At 55.6% G+C, this 18,783-nt stretch overlaps 1 protein-coding gene and 1 long non-coding RNA gene across 2 annotated transcripts; one reads left to right on the top strand and one right to left on the bottom strand.

Annotated features, from left to right (window-relative positions):
• Positions 1 to 687: 687 nt before the first annotated feature.
• Positions 688 to 17,569, top strand: CCDC9 (coiled-coil domain containing 9). Its single transcript, XM_033223810.1, has 12 exons — positions 688 to 838; positions 3,237 to 3,310; positions 3,463 to 3,567; positions 5,215 to 5,316; positions 5,482 to 5,733; positions 9,390 to 9,473; positions 9,560 to 9,733; positions 11,247 to 11,428; positions 16,077 to 16,123; positions 16,221 to 16,356; positions 16,740 to 16,833; positions 16,920 to 17,569. The coding sequence occupies exons 2-12, from the start codon at positions 3,308 to 3,310 to the stop codon at positions 17,325 to 17,327; spliced, it is 1,587 nt and encodes a 528-aa protein (XP_033079701.1). The 5' UTR covers positions 688 to 838; positions 3,237 to 3,307; the 3' UTR covers positions 17,328 to 17,569.
• On the bottom strand, positions 4,073 to 9,394 carry LOC117091469. Its single transcript, XR_004440434.1, has 3 exons — positions 9,278 to 9,394; positions 5,187 to 5,192; positions 4,073 to 4,083 (listed from the first exon to the last, which is right to left on the bottom strand). It is a non-coding gene; the product is annotated as an uncharacterized LOC117091469 (long non-coding RNA).
• Positions 17,570 to 18,783: the final 1,214 nt, after the last annotated feature.

Here is an 18,783-nt window from a genome sequence, read left to right on the forward strand (position 1 = left end):
GTTGGCCAGGATGGTCTTGAACTCCTGGCCTCAAGTGATCCGCCCTCCTCGGCCTCCCAAAGTGCTGGGATTACAAGCGTGAGCCATCGCGGCTGACATTTTAATTTATTTTTGAGAAGGAGTCTGCTTTGTCGTCTAGGCTGGGTGTGGTGGCATGATCTCGGCTCACTGCAACCTCTGCCTCCCTGGTTCAAGCAATTCTCCTGCTTCAGCCTCCCAAGTTGCTGGGGTTACAGGCGCGCGCCACCACAACCCGCTAATTTTTTTGTGGAGATGGGATTTCACAATGTTGGCCAGGTTGATCTCGAACTTCTGACCTCAGGTGATCCGCCCGCCTCGGCCTCCCAAGGTTCTGGGATTAGAAGTGTGAGCCGCCCCCGGCCAGTTGAACATCTGAAGCTTCCAAAGCGAACTCCAAGGTTTCATTGGCACGAGGGGCACGAAGCAGGTCAGCCTTCCAGGCGTCAGTGCCCAATGCTTGGCATCTACTGACAGAAACCAGGAATGAGGGGCTGGAGGCGGAAACAGCCGGAAGAAAGAGGTAGAGGCCAGAGAGTGAGGACGGTGTCTCCTTTTCCTGGAAGTTGGTAATTCAGGCAGAAGGAAATTGGATGAGCTTCCAGAACACCCGGGGAGCCAGGTGGCCCCCCTCCCACTTCCACCCCGGAGACGCGGCCCCTTTAAAGCTCCCGGAAACGATCCCAGAGGACCGGAAGTGACCCTCTTTATTTCTCTGCCTCACGTGGTGCGGGCAGGAAGTGACGCGCGTGGCCCGGGAGCTGCGGACGCAGAGGCCGACGGAGCTGGAGTCGCGGACGCCGCGGGGTCTCCGGGACAGGTGACCGGGGGGAGGGGGCCGGGAGCGCGCCTAGAGAAGGCGGGGCCTGAAGCCCCACGTGGCGGGGAGCGCGAAGAGGCGTGGGCGGGATGGGGAGCCGCCGGCGGGGGCGGGGTCGGAGTACTCTGCGGGGGGCGGGGACAGGACGCCCACATGGGAAGCTGGAGGGGCGCTGGCGCGGCTGGCCGTTGGAGGTGGTGGGTAGGGCCGGGGCGAGGCGAGGCGGGGCGGGGCCCGATCCTGGGCCGGCGGCTATGGGCGGGGCCTAAAAGTTGTGGCTGGACTGTGGGCGGGGCCATAGTGTTGTTTGGACAGCTGTGTGGCGGGGCTCGGATGCGGGGCGGAAGCGCTGTGGGCGGGGCCAGAAAGTTTTGCCTGACTGAAAGTCCAGATTGTTGGCCGGGACGTTGGGGGCGGACCCAGAGGCTGACGCGTGCCGGGGGCGGGACCGCAATGTAGTGGGGAGCCAGGGGGCGGGGCCAGGGAGCTGGCGGGTAATGCTAGGGGTGGAGCCAGAAAGTTTCGTCTGAGCCATGGGCGCGGCCAGAGCGTTGGCGGGGAAGCGGGGAGCTGAGCCAGAACCCTGGGGAAGCCACGGGTGGGGCCAGATGCTGACGTAACGAGGTGTGGGAGGGAGTCAGGGGGCGTGTTCAGGAAGTTGTCCAGGCCAATCGGAGGCGGGGCCAAAGGGTTGCCTGGGCAGGTCGGAGGCGGGGCTAGAATAATAATAATAAGAGATGGGAGGGGCGGGTCTAGGCTGTTGCCTGGGAGAAAGTCGGGAGCGGGGCCAGATTAATGGCCCATGGGTTGGGGCGGGGCTAGAGCGGTTTCCAGGATGTCGGGAAAGTGGCCCTGGCATTCCCAGCTGGATTGAGGCTGGAGCTTTGCACAGAAAATCTGGGGCGGGCCTGGGTATTTTTGTCCTTGTTGGGGCTGATGGAGTATTCAGTGGGGCAAAAGTCCAGTTCCAGGAAGCCTCGCCAGTGAGTTCTGGGCCTGTGTACAGAATCCTTTCGGGGGAGGCGGGAGGCTGTCGAGCTTCCTTAGGGTGCTGGAGACAGGGACTAGGAAGTCTCTGGGGAAGGTGTGGGCTTGGCGTGTTCTCTGAGAACTTGGGCAGCCAATAAGAGTGGGGTTCAGACTTTCTCTGAGCGTGGGATTGGGAATGTTTCTGAACCTTACCTGGCGGAGCTAGAATATTCGCCTGGATATGAGAGGCACCAGGATGAGCACAGGAAGGTGGGTCTGGAACTTTCTTGTGCAGGCTGGTTGGAGGGATTGTAGTTGGAACTCTCTTGATAGGGAACCGGGCTAGCACTCATACCACAGGGTATGCAGGCTGGACTAGAATCTGCGTTTGGAGGAGAGCAGTGTTGGATACTTAAGTAGTGGGTGGGGGCCAGAATATCCCCAAGGTGGGTTTTTTTTTTTTTTTTTTGAGGCGGAGTCTCGCTCTGTCGCCCAGGCTGGAGTGCAGTGGCCGGATCTCAGCTCACTGCAAGCTCCGCCTCCCGTGTTTACGCCATTCTCCTGCCTCAGCCTCCCGAGTCGCTGGGACTACAGGCGCCCGCCACCTCGCCCGGCTAGTTTTTGTATTTTTTAGTAGAGATGGGGTTTCACCGTGTTAGCCAGGATGGTCTCGATCTCCTGACCTCGTGATCCGCCCGTCTCGGCCTCCCCAAGTGCTGGGATTACAGGCTTGAGCCACCGCGCCCAGCCCCCAAGGTGGGTTTTACTAGATTGTTTACATGGGAACTGGGTGAGTCCACAAAGATCATGAAAGGGCTGAGTCTTAATTTCTTTTTTTTTTTTTTGAGACGGAATCTCACTCTGTTGCCCAGGCTGGAGTGCAGTGGCGCGATCTTGGCTCACTGCAAGCTCCTCCTTCCCGGGTTCACGCCATTCTGCTGCCTCAGCCTGTAGCTGGGACTGCAGGCGCCCGCCACCACACCCGGCTAATTTTTGTATTTTTAGTAGAGATGGGATTTCACCGTGTTATCCAGGATAGTCTCGATCTCCTGACCTTGTGATCTGCCCATCTCGGCCTCCCAAAGTGCTGGGATTACGCCTGGCCTGCCTGGCTAATTTTTTTGTATTTTTTTTTAGTAGAGATGGGGTTTCACCCTGTTAGCCAGTATGGTCTCGATCTCCTGACCTCGTGATCCGCCCAGGCCTCCCAAAGTGCTGGGATTACAGGCGTGAGACACCACACCCGGCCCATCTTAATTTCTACGGAGAAGGTGGAGCTGGCAGTTGAAGGGAGGGAGAGTGAGGGCTAGAATTCTCTTGCGGTACAGGTTTTTTTTGTGTATGGCTGTGAGGAGCCCCCAGTAATGTTAGAGGATGAAGTAGATTGGGGGGCCATTGGCCTTAGTCCTTCTTTTTCTTCTGCCCCCAGGAACCCTCAGTGCTGTGTCTAGATTCTGCAGGGGAGGTTTGCTGGGACCTTGACCCCACCCAGCCAGCGAAATGGTGAGGCTGAAAGTGGGTCTCTAGAATCTCAGTTTGGGGGAAGGGAGCTTGGGAGGATGAGATCCAGGGGGGCAGACTCTCAGACCCTGGGGAAAATCCCTGGTATGGATGGAGGTTTTTCCTTCCATCCCTCAACTGCCTCCCGGTCTCAGGCAGCCACACTCGATTTGAAATCAAAGGAGGAGAAGGATGCTGAGTTGGACAAGAGGATCGAGGCTCTTCGGCGGAAGAATGAGGCCCTCATCCGGCGCTACCAGGTGCCCTAGCCCCGCCCTGGGAGACCCCATCCCCTCTCTTCCCCGCAGTGAGTTTTTCTCACCTCTCCCTTAAAACCTTTTCATGGCTCTCCATCACTGTCAGGATAAAAACCAAAGGCCTTAGCCTGACATCCCTTCTTTCATTCCATTATTCATTCATTCATTCATTCATTCATTTGTTCACAAGTATTCCCCAAGATCTTTACCATACCAGCCCCAGTGCTGAGTGGTGCTGGGGATACAGCTGTGACTGAGACAGACCCAGGCCTACCCCTCCAGGGTCCACCGTCTAGTCAGGGATGTCCCAGAGCAGACAAGTCTGGAATCAGGAAATTCAGGGGTCTGTGGGAGTCCGGAGGAGGCTCCTGCCCAGCCTTGGGGATATCAGGAAGGGTTTCCTGGAGGAGTGGACTCTGAGGCTTGAGTGGTGAGTAGACAATAACCAGTTGAGAAGGAGAGGGGAACATGTTTCAGGCAGAGAGAACAGTTTGTGCAAATGTTGGAAGCAGGAGAGAGCTTGGAGCTTCAAGTTGGAGGGTTGGTTAGGAGAGAATTGACCTGGGCAGGTCAGCAGGGACTAGGCTGTGTGGGGCCCTGAATGCCACCAGGCTGAGTTTGAACTTTGTCCTGAGGGCACTGGGGAGCCAGGGAGAGCCTTGAGCAGGGGTGGGACCCGTCAGAATAGTTCTTTAGGAAGACCTCTCTGGGTGCTGTGTGGTGGTGGGTGGGAGGAGGTGATACTGGAGCCCAGTGACCGAGGAGGAAGCTGGGGCTGGAACCCTAGTGGGAGAGGAGGTACCTGGCTCAGGACAGGGCTGTTGAGAGGAACTCATTTACTAAAGGGCAGTTGGGGGCAGGGGGAGGAAGAGGGAGGATTTAGGACAAGGCCGCTGAGTAGGTGGTGTGGCTGTCTCTGAGATGGGATCTGGGGGGAGGCGTGGGTTTCATTTATTCATTCTTCATGAATTCATTCATTTTATAAAAGGCATATTGAATTTCCCTTGTGGGCCAGGCAGCGTTCTAGACTTGGGATACATGTCAGTGACATACATCACTGAAAGCGGACCGACGTTCCTGTCCCCAGGCAGATTCTGCTGTAGTGGAGGAAGCAGACAGTGAGCAAGACGCACAGGGTGCTGGGTGCAAATGGGATGAGAACAGAGAGGGTGGCAGGGAGCTGGTTTCCATAGGGTGCTTAGGGAAAGCCTCACCAGAAGGCAGCATTGGAGCAGAGACCTGCAGGAGGTGAGAGGTTGGAAGATCTCTGGGAAAAGTGTTCCTGGCAGAGAGAGCCGCTGGTGCAAAGCCCCCGAGGCAGGTTTGAGCTGGATGTGTTCTGGGAATAGCAAGGAAGCCGGAGTGATCGCGGGGCAGAGGGTGAGAGACGAGGTCAGGGAGGTACCAAGGCCAGACCCCACGGGTCCCACAGGATGTGGGGAAGGTTGTGACTCAGAGATGGGCACCACAGGAGCGTTCTGAGTGGGGCAGCAACGTGATGGGGTTTGAGGGATATGAGTGGCCTTCTTGTCCAGAGCCCAGGAGAGAGGCCTGGGCTGGGGCCAGACTTAGGCGGAGATCAGGGGTCTGTGGGAGTCCGTCTGGTGGACAGGGCACCTGACGCTTCCCTACCCCTGCTGTCTGTTCTAGGAGATTGAGGAAGACCGTAAGAAAGCTGAACTTGAGGGAGTCGCGGTCACAGCTCCCCGAAAGGGTCGCTCAGTGGAGAAGGAGAACGTGGCAGTGGAGTCGGTGAGCTCATCGCTGGGGTTAGGGATTCTGGGGATGGGGAGGGGCAGAGGGTTGAGGCCTGGGACTCAGGAGCCCCCAGCTGTCCTGCACCAGTGGGTGGCCTCCATCCTGGCCGCATGCCTGCCTGCCCCAGTGAGTGTATTTTCCCCATCTCCTCTCTTCCAGGAGAAAAACCTGGGTCCTTCCCGGAGGTCTCCTGGGACCCATCGGCCCCCAGGGGCCAGCAAGGGGGGCCGGACTCCTCCACAGCAGGGAGGCCGGGCTGGCATGGGCCGAGCATCGCGCAGCTGGGAGGGCAGTCCTGGGGAGCAGCCTCGAGGAGGAGGAGCTGGGGGCCGTGGCCGGAGGGGCCGGGGCCGGGGTTCCCCTCACCTCTCTGGAACTGGTGACACCTCAGTCTCCGACCGTAAATCTAAGGTAGGAGCTAGGCAGCACCTGGAGCCCTGGCTGAGGTTCTCCGTTGTCTGTTTCTGTCTGTTCCTCCTCTCACATGCACAGTTGTCCTGTGTGTCCATCTTTCGGCATCTCTCTCTGAGCCTCTGCCTCTGGCTCTGTCTCTCTCTTCCTTTACCACCTCCTCCTCCTCCCGCTTTCCCTCTTCTAGTTCCTCCTGTTCCTTCCCTCTCTCGTCACGCCCAGAGCTCGCATGTTCTTCCTTGTCTCTTTGTCTCCTGCCCGTGCTCCCCCTCTTCTCATTCCTCCTCGCCTTCCTTCCCTCTCCTCTCCTGCCTAGTGCTGCATGTCCTTCTCTGTCGCTCGCTCTTTGTCTCCCTTTTTCTGGCTTTCTGGTGCATGCTTGCTGGCTCATCCTCTGTCCCCACCTCTCCTGCCTTTCTGGCACTGTGTGTGTGTCTGGTGGGCTGTCTCTATCTGGTGTGCTTGTGGGCCCAGGCTCTGTGTGTGTGTCTGGTGGGCTGTCTCTGTTTGGTGTGCTTGTGGGCACAGGCTCTGTGTGGCATTCTGTTTCTGTGTTTGTGTTGGTCCCCGACTTTGTTTGTGGGGAGCAGTGATCTTACTGTAACTGCCTCACTCATCCATGACGTGCAGGTCAGCAGGGTGTGAGGCAGTCTAGCTGAGTGGCTGACAGCCCACCATGGACATGGGTCGAACCTGGTTCTGTGAGTTACCTGTCCTTGGGCAGCTCACTTCGCCTGTGAGCTTCTGGTTCTAGCATTTACACGGGAATAAGAAGAATCAAAAATTAGCCGGGCGTGGTGGTGGTCACCTGTCATCCCAGCTACTTGGGAGGTTGAGGCAGGAGGATCACTTGAACCTGGGAGGCGGAGGTTGCAGTGAGCTGAGATCACGCCATTGTACTCCAGCCTGGACAACAAGAGTGAAATTCTGTCTCAAAAAAAAAAAAAAAAAAGAATTAGACTTAAATTGGGCATGCCAAGCTGCTGTCACAAAAAGACGCCAAAAATCTCACGACCTAAGTAGAGTAGGAGTTTATTTCTCTCTTGTATGCTGAGCCCTACAGGAGGTGGGTGGTCCAGGGGGCGAGGCCCCGCTCCATGATGTGACTCAGGGACCCAGGTTCCTCCTTTTTTCTTTTTGAGACGGAGTCTTGCTCTGTTGCCTATGCTGGAGTGCAGTGGTGCAATCTCGGCTCACTGTAAGCTCTGCCTCCCGGGTTCACGCCATTCTCCTGCCTCAGCCTCCCCAGTAGCTGGGACCACAGGCACCCACCGCCACGCCCAGCTAATTTTTTGCGTTTTTAGTAGAGACGGGGTTTCACCATGTTAGCCAGGATGGTCTCCATCTCCTGACCTTGTGATCCGCCCGCCTCGGCCTCCCAAAGTGCTGAGATTACAGGCGTGACACACCACGCCCGGCCAATATTTGTATTTTTAGTAGAGACAGGGTTTTGCCATGTTGGCTAGGCTGGCCTTGAACTCCTGACCTCAGGTGATCCTACCGCCTCGGCCTCCCAAAATGCTGGGATTACATGTGGGAGCCACCGCACCCGGCCTGGTTCCTGCTTTTTGTTGCTTCGTGGCCCCCAGGTCATGGTTATTGTCTGTGGTAAAAGCTGGGTTGCTGACATGATTGCAGTTCAGTTCACAGGAGACTGCTTTATCACTTTTGGTCATGTCCTGTTGGTTGGTGAGAACTTAGACACATGGTCATACCTAACCTCAAAGGAGACAGGGAAATGAAAACATTGTGACCAGCTGGCTGGCTATATGCACCCCTAAAATTTTGTTACTAGCTTGGTTACTAGTAACAAGTAGTTACCAGCTGCTTGGAGTGCTGGGTGCTGTGGTGTGCGCTTGTGGTCCTAGCTACTTGGGAAGCTAAGGTGGGAGGATTGCTTGAGCCCAGGAGTTTGAGACCAGCCTGGGCAACAACAGAGTGAGACCCCCCTCTCTAAAAAATAAAAAAAAAATTAACTGGACGCGGCGGCATGTGCCTGTGGTCCCAGCTACTTACTTGGGAGGCTGAGGCAGGAGGATCACTTGGGAGGCTCAGCCTGGGAGGTCAAGGATGTGGTAAGCTGTGAATATACCACTACTCTCCAGCTTGGGCAACAGAGCAAGACCCTGTCTCAAAAAAAACAATAAAATTTTGTTACCGTGGAAGGAAGAAGGGTAGAACGGATTGTGGTTGGGGTGGGGAGGTCACCTAACTACCTGCCAATTAATTACTGTTATTGCCACCACTATGATTGTGACCACCTTGGTGTGCCAGGGCCCCCAGCACCCTGACACTGAACTCCCAGGTTCAGTGATTTGCTAGGGAGCCTCATGGCTTAGATTTATCACAGTGAAAGAGGTCACAAAGCAAAATCAGCAGGGGACAGGTTACCTGGGCTGAGGTCTGCAGGAAACCCAGCACGAACTTCCAAGAGTCCCCTCCCTGTGGAGTCCCAGAGGATGCGCTGAATTCCTGCAGCACTGGATTGTGACAATATGTGGCTACCAGGGATGCTTACGAGAGACTCAGCACCCCAGGTTTTTAATTGGGGTCTGGTTTAATTATTTTTATTTATTGTATTTATATGCTTTTTAAAATTCTTTTTTTTTTTTTTTTTGAGATGGAGTTTCCCTCTTGTTGCCCAGGCTGGAGTACAGTGGCATGATTTCAGCTCACTGCAACCTCCATCTTTTGGTTTCAAGCAGTCCTGCCTCAGCCTCCCAAGTAGCTGGGATTGCAGGCGCCCACCACCACGCCCGGCTAATTTTTGTATTTTTAGTAGAGACGGGCTTTCACCATGTTGGCCAGGCTGGTCTTGAACTCCTGACCTCGTGATCCACCTGCCTCAGCCTTCCAAAGTGCTGGGATTACGGGCGTGAGCCACTGCGCCCAACCCATTATTTTTATTTTTATTATTTATTTATTTATCTTTTTGAGACGGAGTCTCGCTCTGTCACCCAGACTGGAGTTCAGTGGCAAGAGCTTGGCTCACTGCAAGCTCTGCTTCCTGGGTTCACACCATTCTCCTGCCTCAGCCTCCCAAGTAGCTGGGACTACAGGCGCCTGCCACCACGCCCGTCTATTTTTTTTTTTTTTTTTTTGTATTTTTAGTAGAGACGAGGTTTCACTGTGTTAGCCAGGATGGTCTCAATCTCCTGACCTTGTGATCCACCTGCCTGGGCCTCCCAAAGTGCTGGTATTACAGGCGTGAGCCACCACACCCAGTCACATTTAAAATTTTTTATAGAGACAGGGTCTTGCTATGTTGCCTAGTCTGGCCTTGAACTCTTGGGCTCAAGCAGTCCTCCTGCCTTGGCCTCCCAACGTGCTTGGATTAGAGGTTTAAGCCACCATGTCAGCCTGGAGGCTGGTTTTGAACGCAGGCTCCCTCCGTCTAGTATGTACTGAAATTCCAGACCCCCCCATAGGAAAGCCAGTGCAGTATATACTGTGTTGTTTGCATAGACTAGGCCTGAGCAACCAGCCTCATTAGTTCACTACTGACCCTGAGCACGGAGCATGCTGAGAGCAAATGCTCAGACACCAGCAGACCAGTCCGAGGAGAGGAGTCTCAGGCCTGCTGGGCAGCCCCTCTCCTGCATGGGCGGCCTAATAGTTCTCCCTGAAGCTGGGTATCCCTATCTTTATCCCCCCAGGAGTGGGAGGAGCGGCGCAGGCAGAACATTGAGAAGATGAACGAGGAGATGGAGAAGATCGCCGAGTACGAGCGCAACCAGCGGGTCAGTGGTGTGGGTGTCCCTGTGGCGGGGCCCAGCTGCCTGGGCTGTGGGGAGCCAGCGCCAATCCCCTGCTCCGCTGCCTGCAGGAAGGGGTGCTCGAACCCAACCCAGTGCGGAACTTCCTGGATGACCCCCGTCGACGCAGCGGGCCCCTGGAGGAATCTGAGCGGGACCGCCGGGAGGACAGCCGCCGGCATGGCCGCAACTGGGGGGGCCCTGATTTTGAGCGGGTGCGCTGTGGCCTTGAGCATGAGCGGCAGGTGGGTGCTGGCGGTGAGGACACCCTGGGGCTCTCAGGGCTATGATGGGGACTGCGCAGCAGGAACCAGACAGATCAGGGCCATGGGGCCTCTACTTTTTTTTTTTTTTTTTGAGACGGAGTCCGGCTGTGTCGCCCAGGCTGGAGTGCAGTGGCGCGATCTCGGCTCACTGCAAGCTCCGCCTCCCGGGTTCATGCCATTCTCCCGCCTCAGCCTCTGAGTAGCTGGGACTACAGGCGCCCACCACCACGCCCGGCTAATTTTTTTGTATTTTTAGTAGAGACGGGGTTTCACCGTGTTAGCCAAGGGGCCTCTACTTTTTGTGCCATAGCACAGGACTTTTTTTTTCATTGAGATGGAGTCTTGCTCTGTCACCCATTCTGGAGTGCAGTGGCGCCATCTCGGCTCACTGCAACCTTTGCCTCCGGGTTCAAGCAATTCTTCTGACTCAGCCTCCCAAGTAGCTGAGATTACAGGTGAGCACCACCACGCCTGGCTAATTTTTTCGTATTTTCAGTAGAGATGGGGTTTCACCATGTTGGCCAGGCTGGTCTTCAACTCCTGACCTCAAGTAATCCACCTGCCTTGGCCTCCCAAAATGCTGGGATTTACAGGTGTGAGCCACTGTGCTTGGCCAGGATTTTAATTATTAAGGATTTGTGGTATGTTTTGTTTCCTGCTAAGGCAAATCTCCCCTCATTGTTAATGACATCAGCATTTATGAGGCACCTACCATGTGGCAGATGCTGTGTGAGGGGTGGGGACCTGGCCTAGAAGAGGAGGGAGGGGCAATGTCCTTGCACTTGGTGGTCCACCCCCAAATTGTTCGTCTGTTGGTTCTTCTGTCTATACCACACTGCTCTAGTTGTTACAGCCTTGTGGTATGTTTGAGGGTTTTCTTGTTACTAACAGTATTTTTTTTTTTTGAGACGGAGTCTCGCTCTGTCACCCAGGCTGGACTACAGCGGTGCCATCTTGGCTCACTGCAAGCTCCGCCTCCCGGGTTCACGCCATTCTCCTGCCTCAGCCTCCTGAGTAGCTGGGAGTAGCCACACAGCCGGCTAATTTTTTGTATTTTCAGTAGAGATAGGGTTTCACCATGTTAGCCAGGATGGTCTTAATCTCCTGACCTTGTGATCTGCCCCCCTCAGCCTCCCAAAGTGCTGGGATTACAGGCATGAGCCACCACGCCCGGCGGGATAAGAGTTTTGAGGCAGAGCCCCTTCCTTGATGAGGTTTCTATTGGTGGGAGCTGAGTAAATGAAAATATAGCAAGATGTGAGGTTCTGCCAAGTGTTATGGAGAAAAAACCAGCAGCTCAGGGTACAGGAGGATGCTACTTAGGAGATCTGAGAGGGCCTCTCTGATGAGATGCCACCTGAGCCTACTTGGCTGTAATCTCTGCCTTGTCACCGCTTCCCTGTGTGACCCTGAGCAAGTGGATGTGCCCTGGGGCTTAGGGGTGGGGTGGGGGGTGGGACAGCGCCCTGACTCCCCCTGGGCTGGGGGGCAGGGCCGCCGAGCTGGCCTGGGCAGTGCTGGAGACATGACGTTGTCCATGACGGGCCGGGAGCGGTCAGAGTACCTGCGCTGGAAGCAGGAGAGGGAGAAGATCGACCAGGAGCGGCTGCAGAGGCACCGCAAACCCACTGGCCAGTGGCGGCGCGAGTGGGACGCCGAGAAGACTGATGGGATGTGAGTTTCCTTCCCACTGCCCTTCCCATGTGGCACCTTGACCTTGGCCCTGAGTTCTAAGTCCTATGCTTCTCTCTGGTTTCTCCTGCTGTGTATGAGTGAGTGACTGCCATATCCTGAGATGCTGTGGACCAGCTGCCAGAGCTCAGTGGCACGTGAGAGCATTTCTGGTTTTCTTTTTTTTTTTTTTTGGAGACAGAGTCTTGCTTTGCCGCCCAGGCTGGATGGAGTGCAGTGGCGTGATCTCAGCTCACTGCAACCTCTGCCTCCTGGGTTCAAGCAATTCTCCTGCCTCAGCCTCCTGAGCAGCTGGGGTGAGAGGATTTCTTCTGTGTGCACGGGTGTGCTGGGCTCATCTGATCCAGGCTGGACGCTAAGCTGTGGGTCCCACTGGGCTTGGCTCCTTGCGGCAGGGTAAACTCATTCTGCGCCAGGGTGTTCATTCTGCTGTCCAGGCTGAGGGCAGCAGCTGCCTGGGGAGCGCTTGCCCTGACATGGGCAGATGCACAAGCAGGCACACTTGCCAGTCATTTTTGCCAGCACACTCCATCTCTGCCCACTCCAGTGGATAAGAACACCAGTGGCGGCCAGGAGCGGTGGCTCAAGCCTGTAATCCCAGCACTTTGGGAGGCCGAGACGGGCGGATCACGAGGTCAGGAGATCGAGACCATCCTGGCTAACACGGTGAAACCCCGTCTCTTTTTTTTTTTTTTTTTGTTGAGACGGAGTCTCGCTGTGTCGCCCAGGCTGGAGTGCAGTGGCCGGATCTCAGCTCACTGCAAGCTCCGCCTCCCGGGTTTATGCCATTCTCTCGCCTCAGCCTCCCGAGTAGCTGGGACTACAGGCGCCCGCCATCTCGCCCGGCTAATTTTTTGTATTTTTTTAGTAGAGACGGGGTTTCACCGTGTTAGCCAGGATGGTCTCGATCTCCTGACCTCGTGATCCGCCCGTCTCGGCCTCCCAAAGTGCTGGGATTACAGGCTTGAGCCACCGCGCCCGGCCGAAACCCCGTCTCTACTAAAAAAATACAAAAAACTAGCCGGGCGAGGTGGCGGGCGCCTGTAGTCCCAGCGACTCGGGAGGCTGAGGCAGGAGAATGGTGTAAACCCGGGAGGCGGAGCTTGCAGTGAGCTGAGATCCGGCCACTGCACTCCAGCCTGGGCAACAGAGCGAAACTCCGTCTCGGAAAAAAAAAAAAAAAAAAAAAAAGAACACCGGTGGCTGCAGGGACGTCAGTTCCAGTGCAGGGAGGGTGTGAAGTCTGTTTAACAGCGATTAGACCTTTGCATCCTCCTGCCAGCCTCTGACCTGTCCCCACCAACGCAGATTCCTGAACGTCTCTCCATGCCCCACCATCACCTTCTTTTTTTTTTTTCTTTTGAGATGGAGTTTCTCAGTGTTGCTTGGGCTGGAGTACAATGATGTGATCTCGGCTCACTGCAACCTCTGCCTCCTGGGTTCAAGTGATTCTCCTGCCTCAGCCTCCCGTGTAGCTGGGATTACAGGTGCCTGCCACCGCATCCAGCTAATTTTTGTATTTTTAGTAGAGACAGGGTTTCACCATGTTGGCCTGGCTGGTCTTGAACTCCTGACCTCATGATTTGCCCACCTGAATCTCCCAAAGTGCTGAGATTACAGGTGTGGGCCACTGCGCCCGGCACCACCACCTTACCCCAGTGGCATTGTTAACCTCAAGTTTGACTCTGTCCCCCGATTCAGTGAGACTTAAAGCCCTCAGCACATCGTCGTCATGGGGACCAACTTCCATAGCCAAGAAGGAGAAGGTTCAGGAAGAGCCAATAAATGGCAGTATTTTTTTTTTTTTTTTTTTGAGACGGAGTCTTGCTCTGTTGCCCAGGCTGGAGTGCGGTGGCCAGATCTCAGCTCACTGCAAGCTCCGCCTCCCGGGTTCACGCCATTCTCCTGCCTCAGCCACCCGAGTAGCTGGGACTACAGGCGCCCGCCACCTCGCCTGGCTAGTTTTTTGTATTTTTAGTAGAGACGGGGTTTCACCGTGTTAGCCAGGATGGTCTCGATCTCCTGACCTCGTGATCCACCCGTCTCGGCCTCCCAAAGTGCTGGGATTACAGGCTTGAGCCACCGTGCCCGGCCGGCCCGGCCGGCAGTATTTAAAGATCAGTAACTTTAGGTTTTACCTCATCCCCCATTCTTTCCTGTGTTGAAAGTTTTCATTCACCTATAACTTGTTTTTTGGCTTTGGCTAAGGAGAAGGATTTTGTCTGCCCGGTGATCGGGAAGCATCCTGTTATGGATTATGAGCTAAGCCTGTGCGAGTGTGAGAAATATTTTGCTCAGATACTATAGCTGATCTTCCTAAGGAGGAGGCAGCTGGACTTTTGGGGAGATGTTCTCAGCGTTCACAGTGAGAAAGTATTTGTTTTTCCTGTGTGTCCCAAAAGCAGTTTGCAACAAGTCTGATTAATAATGTGTGTGTGGGCTGGGCGCAGTGGCTCACGTCTGTAATCCCAGCACTTTGGGAGGCCGAGGCGGGTGGATCATGAGGTCAGGAGATAAAGACCATCCTGGCCAACATGGTGAAACTCCGTCTCTACCAAAAATGCAAAAAATGGCGGGGCACAGTGGCTCACGCCTGTAATCCCAGCACTTTGGGAGGCCGAGGCGGGGAGGTCCCGAGGTCAGGAGATGGAGACCATCCTGGCTAACACGGTAAAACGCTGTCTCTACTAAAAATACAAAAAATTAGTTGGGTGTGGTGACGGGCGCCTGTAGTCCCAGCTGCTCGGGAGGCTGAGGCAGGAGAATGGCGTGAACCTGGGAGGCAGAGCTTGCAGTGAGCCAGGATTGCGCCACTGCACTCCAGCCTGGGCAAAACAGCAAGATTTTGTCTCAAAAAAAAAAAAAAAAAGTGTGTGTGGGCCAGGCGCAGTGGCTCACACTTAATAATCCCCGCAATCCCAGCACATTAGGAGGCTGAGGCTAGAGGACTGCTTGAACCCAGGAGGTTTGCAGTGAGCCGTTATGATGCCACTGCACTCCAGCCTGGACCACAGAGCAAGACCCTATATCTAAGAAAAAAAATGCATTGTGTCTTGCTTTCATCAGCATATATTTGAGTCCCCCCTATGTCATGGAAGGTTCTAGGCGATACAGCAGCAAACAAAACATTACTGCCTTTGTGGAACTAAGAATGTAGTGGGCAAGGTGGGTAATTAAGAGGTCTAATGTCAGGCCCAGAAGGATAATGAAGCAGAGTAAGCAGCCAGGGTGGAGATTAGAATTTTAGACTTAGATAATCTGTGTAATAATAATATTATTATTATTTTCTTTTTTTTTTGAGACTGAGTCTTGCTGTGTTGCCCAGGCTAGAGTGCAGTGGTGTGATCTCAGCTCACTGCAACATCCGCCTTCTGGGTTCAAGAAATTCTCCTGACTCAGCCTCCGGAGTAGCTGAGATTACAGGTGCCTGCCACCATGCCCAGCTAAAATTTTTTTTTTTTTTTGAGATAGAGTCTTGCTGTGTTGCCCAGGCTAGAGTGCAGTGGTGCGATCTCGTCTCACTGCAAGCTCTGCCTCTCAGGTTCACGCCATTCTCCTGCCTCAGCCTCCCGAGTAGCTGGGACTACAGGCGCCCGCCACCACGCCCGGCTAATTTTTTATAGTTTTAGTAGAGACGGGGTTTCACCGTGTTAGCCAGGATGATCTCCATCTCGTGACCTCATGATCCGCCCGCCTTGGCCTCCCAAAGTGCTGGGATTACAGGCGTGAGCCACCGCGCCCGGCCTAGTTTTTGTATTTTTAGTTTTGTTATTTTTAGGGTTTCACCCTGGTCTCGAACTGGTCTCAGGTGATCCACCCATCTGGCCTCCCAAAGTGTTGGGATTACAGGTGTGAGCCACTGCGCCCGACCCTAATATTGTCTTAGCTGGGGGTTCAGGAAGGCCTCTGAGCGGAGCCCTAAAAGAAGGTGAGGGAGTGAGCCAGTGAAAAATGTGGGAAGAACGTTCCAGGAGCAGGCGTTAAGGCCCTAAGGCAGGAGCTAGGTGTGGTGGAAGAGCCTGCTTAGCTGGAGAGGCGAGAGAGACTGGTGGGAAAAGTCAGTCAGTCAGTTGGGGGTCATGTACTTGGGCAAGGGTCTGTGGTGATTCCCCCAAATTTTTGTTTTGGCGCCCACATTCTGAATCTTTTTGTATTTGTCACTATGCTGTCAAATTTGCCTCTCACCCATCACCTGGTCCTATTTTTTTTTTCTGAGATAGGGTCTCCCTCTGACACCCAGGCTGAAGTACAGTGGCTTGATCATGGCTCACTGGAGCCGTAACCTCCCAGGCTTAAGCAATCCTCCCTCCTCAGCCTCCCTAGTAGCTGGGATTACAGGCGCGCGCCACCACGCCCAGCTAATTTTTGTATTTTTTGTAGAGGTGGGGCTTCGCCATGTTCACCAGGCTGGTCTGAACTCCTGGGCTTAAGCGATCTGTCTGCCTCAGCCTCCCAGAGTACTGGGATTACAAGCTTGAGCCACCATGCCCAGCCCTGTCCTACTTCTGGTGACCCCTGTCTGGTTGACCATCTGTGACTGATCCGATTTCTGACCCTGACCTCTCCCATCTTCTTGATCCTCTTGTTACCGTGTCCCCCAGCTGCCCGCTCATCCGTTATCTTTCCCCAGGTTCAAGGATGGCCCAGTCCCTGCCCATGAACCATCCCACCGCTATGGTGAGTGGGTGCCCTTGGATGAGCCGAGGCTCGGTCTGGGAGTCGGGTGGTGTGTGCCACGCCTTCCCTTTCCCACCATACCTGGGTTCTGTTGCAGATGACCAGGCCTGGGCCCGGCCCCCGAAGCCCCCTACGTTTGGGGAGTTCCTGTCCCAGCGCAAAGCTGAGGCCAGCAGCCGCAGGAGGAGAAAGAGCAGTCGGCCCCAGGCCAAGGCAGCGCCCCGGGCCTACAGGTGGGGCATCCCTTCTGTGGGCTTGCATACCCCCAGGGCTCTCCACAGGGCATCCTCTTTTTTGGCTTGCTGTGAAGGTGTGGGTACATCTGTCTGTCGCTCTTTGTCTTGGCCCTATCTCGCAGGTCTGTGGTTTGAGGGGTTTGGGATCTGGCTCTTGGTTTTACCCTCATCTGTCCCCTTTCTGCCCTTACCCATCTCCTCTTCTGCCATCTGCCCCGCTATCTGTCTTTGACACCTGGGGACACACATCTGCCATTCCCTTAGTGCTCCAACATGCCAGGTGCTCTGGGCAGCTCCTCCCTAGGGAGGGTGGAAGCAGGAAGCCCTTCCTCCTGTCTACTCTCCACCCAGGCATCACCCCTTCTCTCTGTTCCCTCTAGTGACCATGATGACCGCTGGGAGACAAAAGAGGGGGCAACATCCCCTGTCCCTGAGGCTCCACAGCCCACTTCCCCTGTGGAGACATCCACGCAGGTGAGGCTGGGCCGTGGTTCAGGGCATGGGCCTGGGGTGGGGGCTCAGGTTCTGCGCCTTGCCCTGACTTGCCTATGTCCCCAAAGCGACCCAAGATGCCAGCTCCTGCCCACCAGCCTCCCGAAGACAAGGGAGAAGAGAACGAGGGGGAAGAGGATGAAGAATGGGAGGACATAAGTGAGGATGACGAGGAAGAGGAGATTGAGGCGGAGGAAGGTGATGAGGAGGAGGAACCAGCCCAAGACCACCAAGCCCCAGAGGCCGTCCCCACTGGGAGCCCCTGCAGTGAGCAGGCCCACGGAGTCCCCTTCAGTCCAGAGGAGCCCCTGCCGGAGCCCCAGACCCCTGGCACGCCTTCCAGCCCTTTCTCACCACCCAGCGGCCACCAGTCCGTGTCCGATTGGGGTGAAGAGGTGGAGCTGAATTCTCCCCGGACCACCCACCTGGCTGGCGCCCTCTCTCCGGGTGAGGCCTGGCCTTTTGAGACTGCATGAAGCTGGCTGCCTGTGTGTGTGTGCGCGCGTGCAAGTGCGCATGCCCTGGAGGGGTGTGGCTGGTGGGGGACCCTTGGGGGCTGGGCCCTGGGACCCAGTGTGCCCCACAGCCCTGGTGGCTGTTGGTTGGGGGGCAGCCCATGCTCTTCTGTAAGGTCATGCCCTTCTCTGGAATGCCTCCTCCCAGAGCCTGCCCCAGCCCTTCGAGCCCCGTCCCCAATAAAGAATTCACATTCTCAAATGACATTCCCCCAGGTGTGTCCTTGAACCCCCTTCAACTCCCCCTGGGCCTTCTCTCTTGGGGTGGGGAGATGTCAGGAGGGAAAGGGGGCTTGACCGGGCCTCCCCTTCCCTAGGAGGTGGCCAGTCAGCCCCTGCCTCCCTGGAGAGTGGGCCTAGCCTCCCAGGAACCCAGAAAGCTGAAGAGGAAGGGTCTGAGGCAACTCCAGGTGGGGGAGTGCATGGGGCAGGGGGTGGAGGCTGCTGCTGCTGCTGCTTTGTGTGGGGCTGAGGGGCAGAGGGCTTGAGGGGAGTGGGGTGTGTGTGTAGGTAGCAGTTGGACCATAGAGGTGAGGTGAAAATGGTGAGCTGGGATAGGGATTGGAGAAGAGCTGGGTGGCAGGGGTGGAGCAAAGGGGCAACTTTTTGGGCCAAGCCAATAGGAATTGGGTATATGGGTGGAGGTTGAAGCGGGGGTAAGGAAAGGATTAGAATTTTGGAGTCGAGCTCGGGGGTTTTGGAAAGCCCTGGTTTAAGAGTAATGGGGTGTGGACACCTTGGCTCATGCCTGTAATCCCAGCACTTAGGGAGGCTGAAGTGGGCAGATCACTTGAGGTCAGGAGTTCCAGACCAGTCTGGCCAAGAAGGTGAAACCCCGTCTTTACTAAAATAAAAAAATTAGCTGGGCATGGTGGCGTGCGCCTGTAATCCCAGCTACTTGGGAGGCAGGAGGATCGCTTGAACCTGGCAGGCGGAGGCTGCAGTGCGCAGAGATTGCTCCACTGTACTCCCACCTGGGCCACAGAGCGAGACTCCGTCTGGGGAGGGGGGGGTTAGGGTTGGTGTACTAGGGCAGGAGCTAAAGGCGGACTTCGAAATTGAACTGACTCGACAAGGCCAAAAAGATGTGCAAGGGCAGAAAACTGGATTTAACTGTGGCTGGGATTAGAGTTTTGAGGTGCAACCTAGTGGGGCAAATTAGAATAGAGGTGCGGACCCCATCAGCATTTTGGGACCGACGAAGTGCGAGCAAGAGGCCGAGCCCCTCTCCACCTACACTTCGTAGGAGTAAGATTTCGAATCTCAGATGGCCTCCTCTCCCCGCAGAGTGGGATTAGGATTTGGGGGGCATAGCCGAGGAAGGACTGGTTAGAACAGCAGGCGTTGGCGAAGGAAAGGGGAGGGCGGGTCCTCTCGGACTGGCTTGGTGGAGGTTGGTGAAGGCCGTGAGATGGGG

Source organism: Trachypithecus francoisi, unplaced genomic scaffold (assembly GCF_009764315.1).
Source record: "Trachypithecus francoisi isolate TF-2019V2 unplaced genomic scaffold, Tfra_2.0 Lachesis_group12, whole genome shotgun sequence".
Taxonomy (NCBI): Eukaryota; Metazoa; Chordata; class Mammalia; order Primates; family Cercopithecidae; genus Trachypithecus; species Trachypithecus francoisi.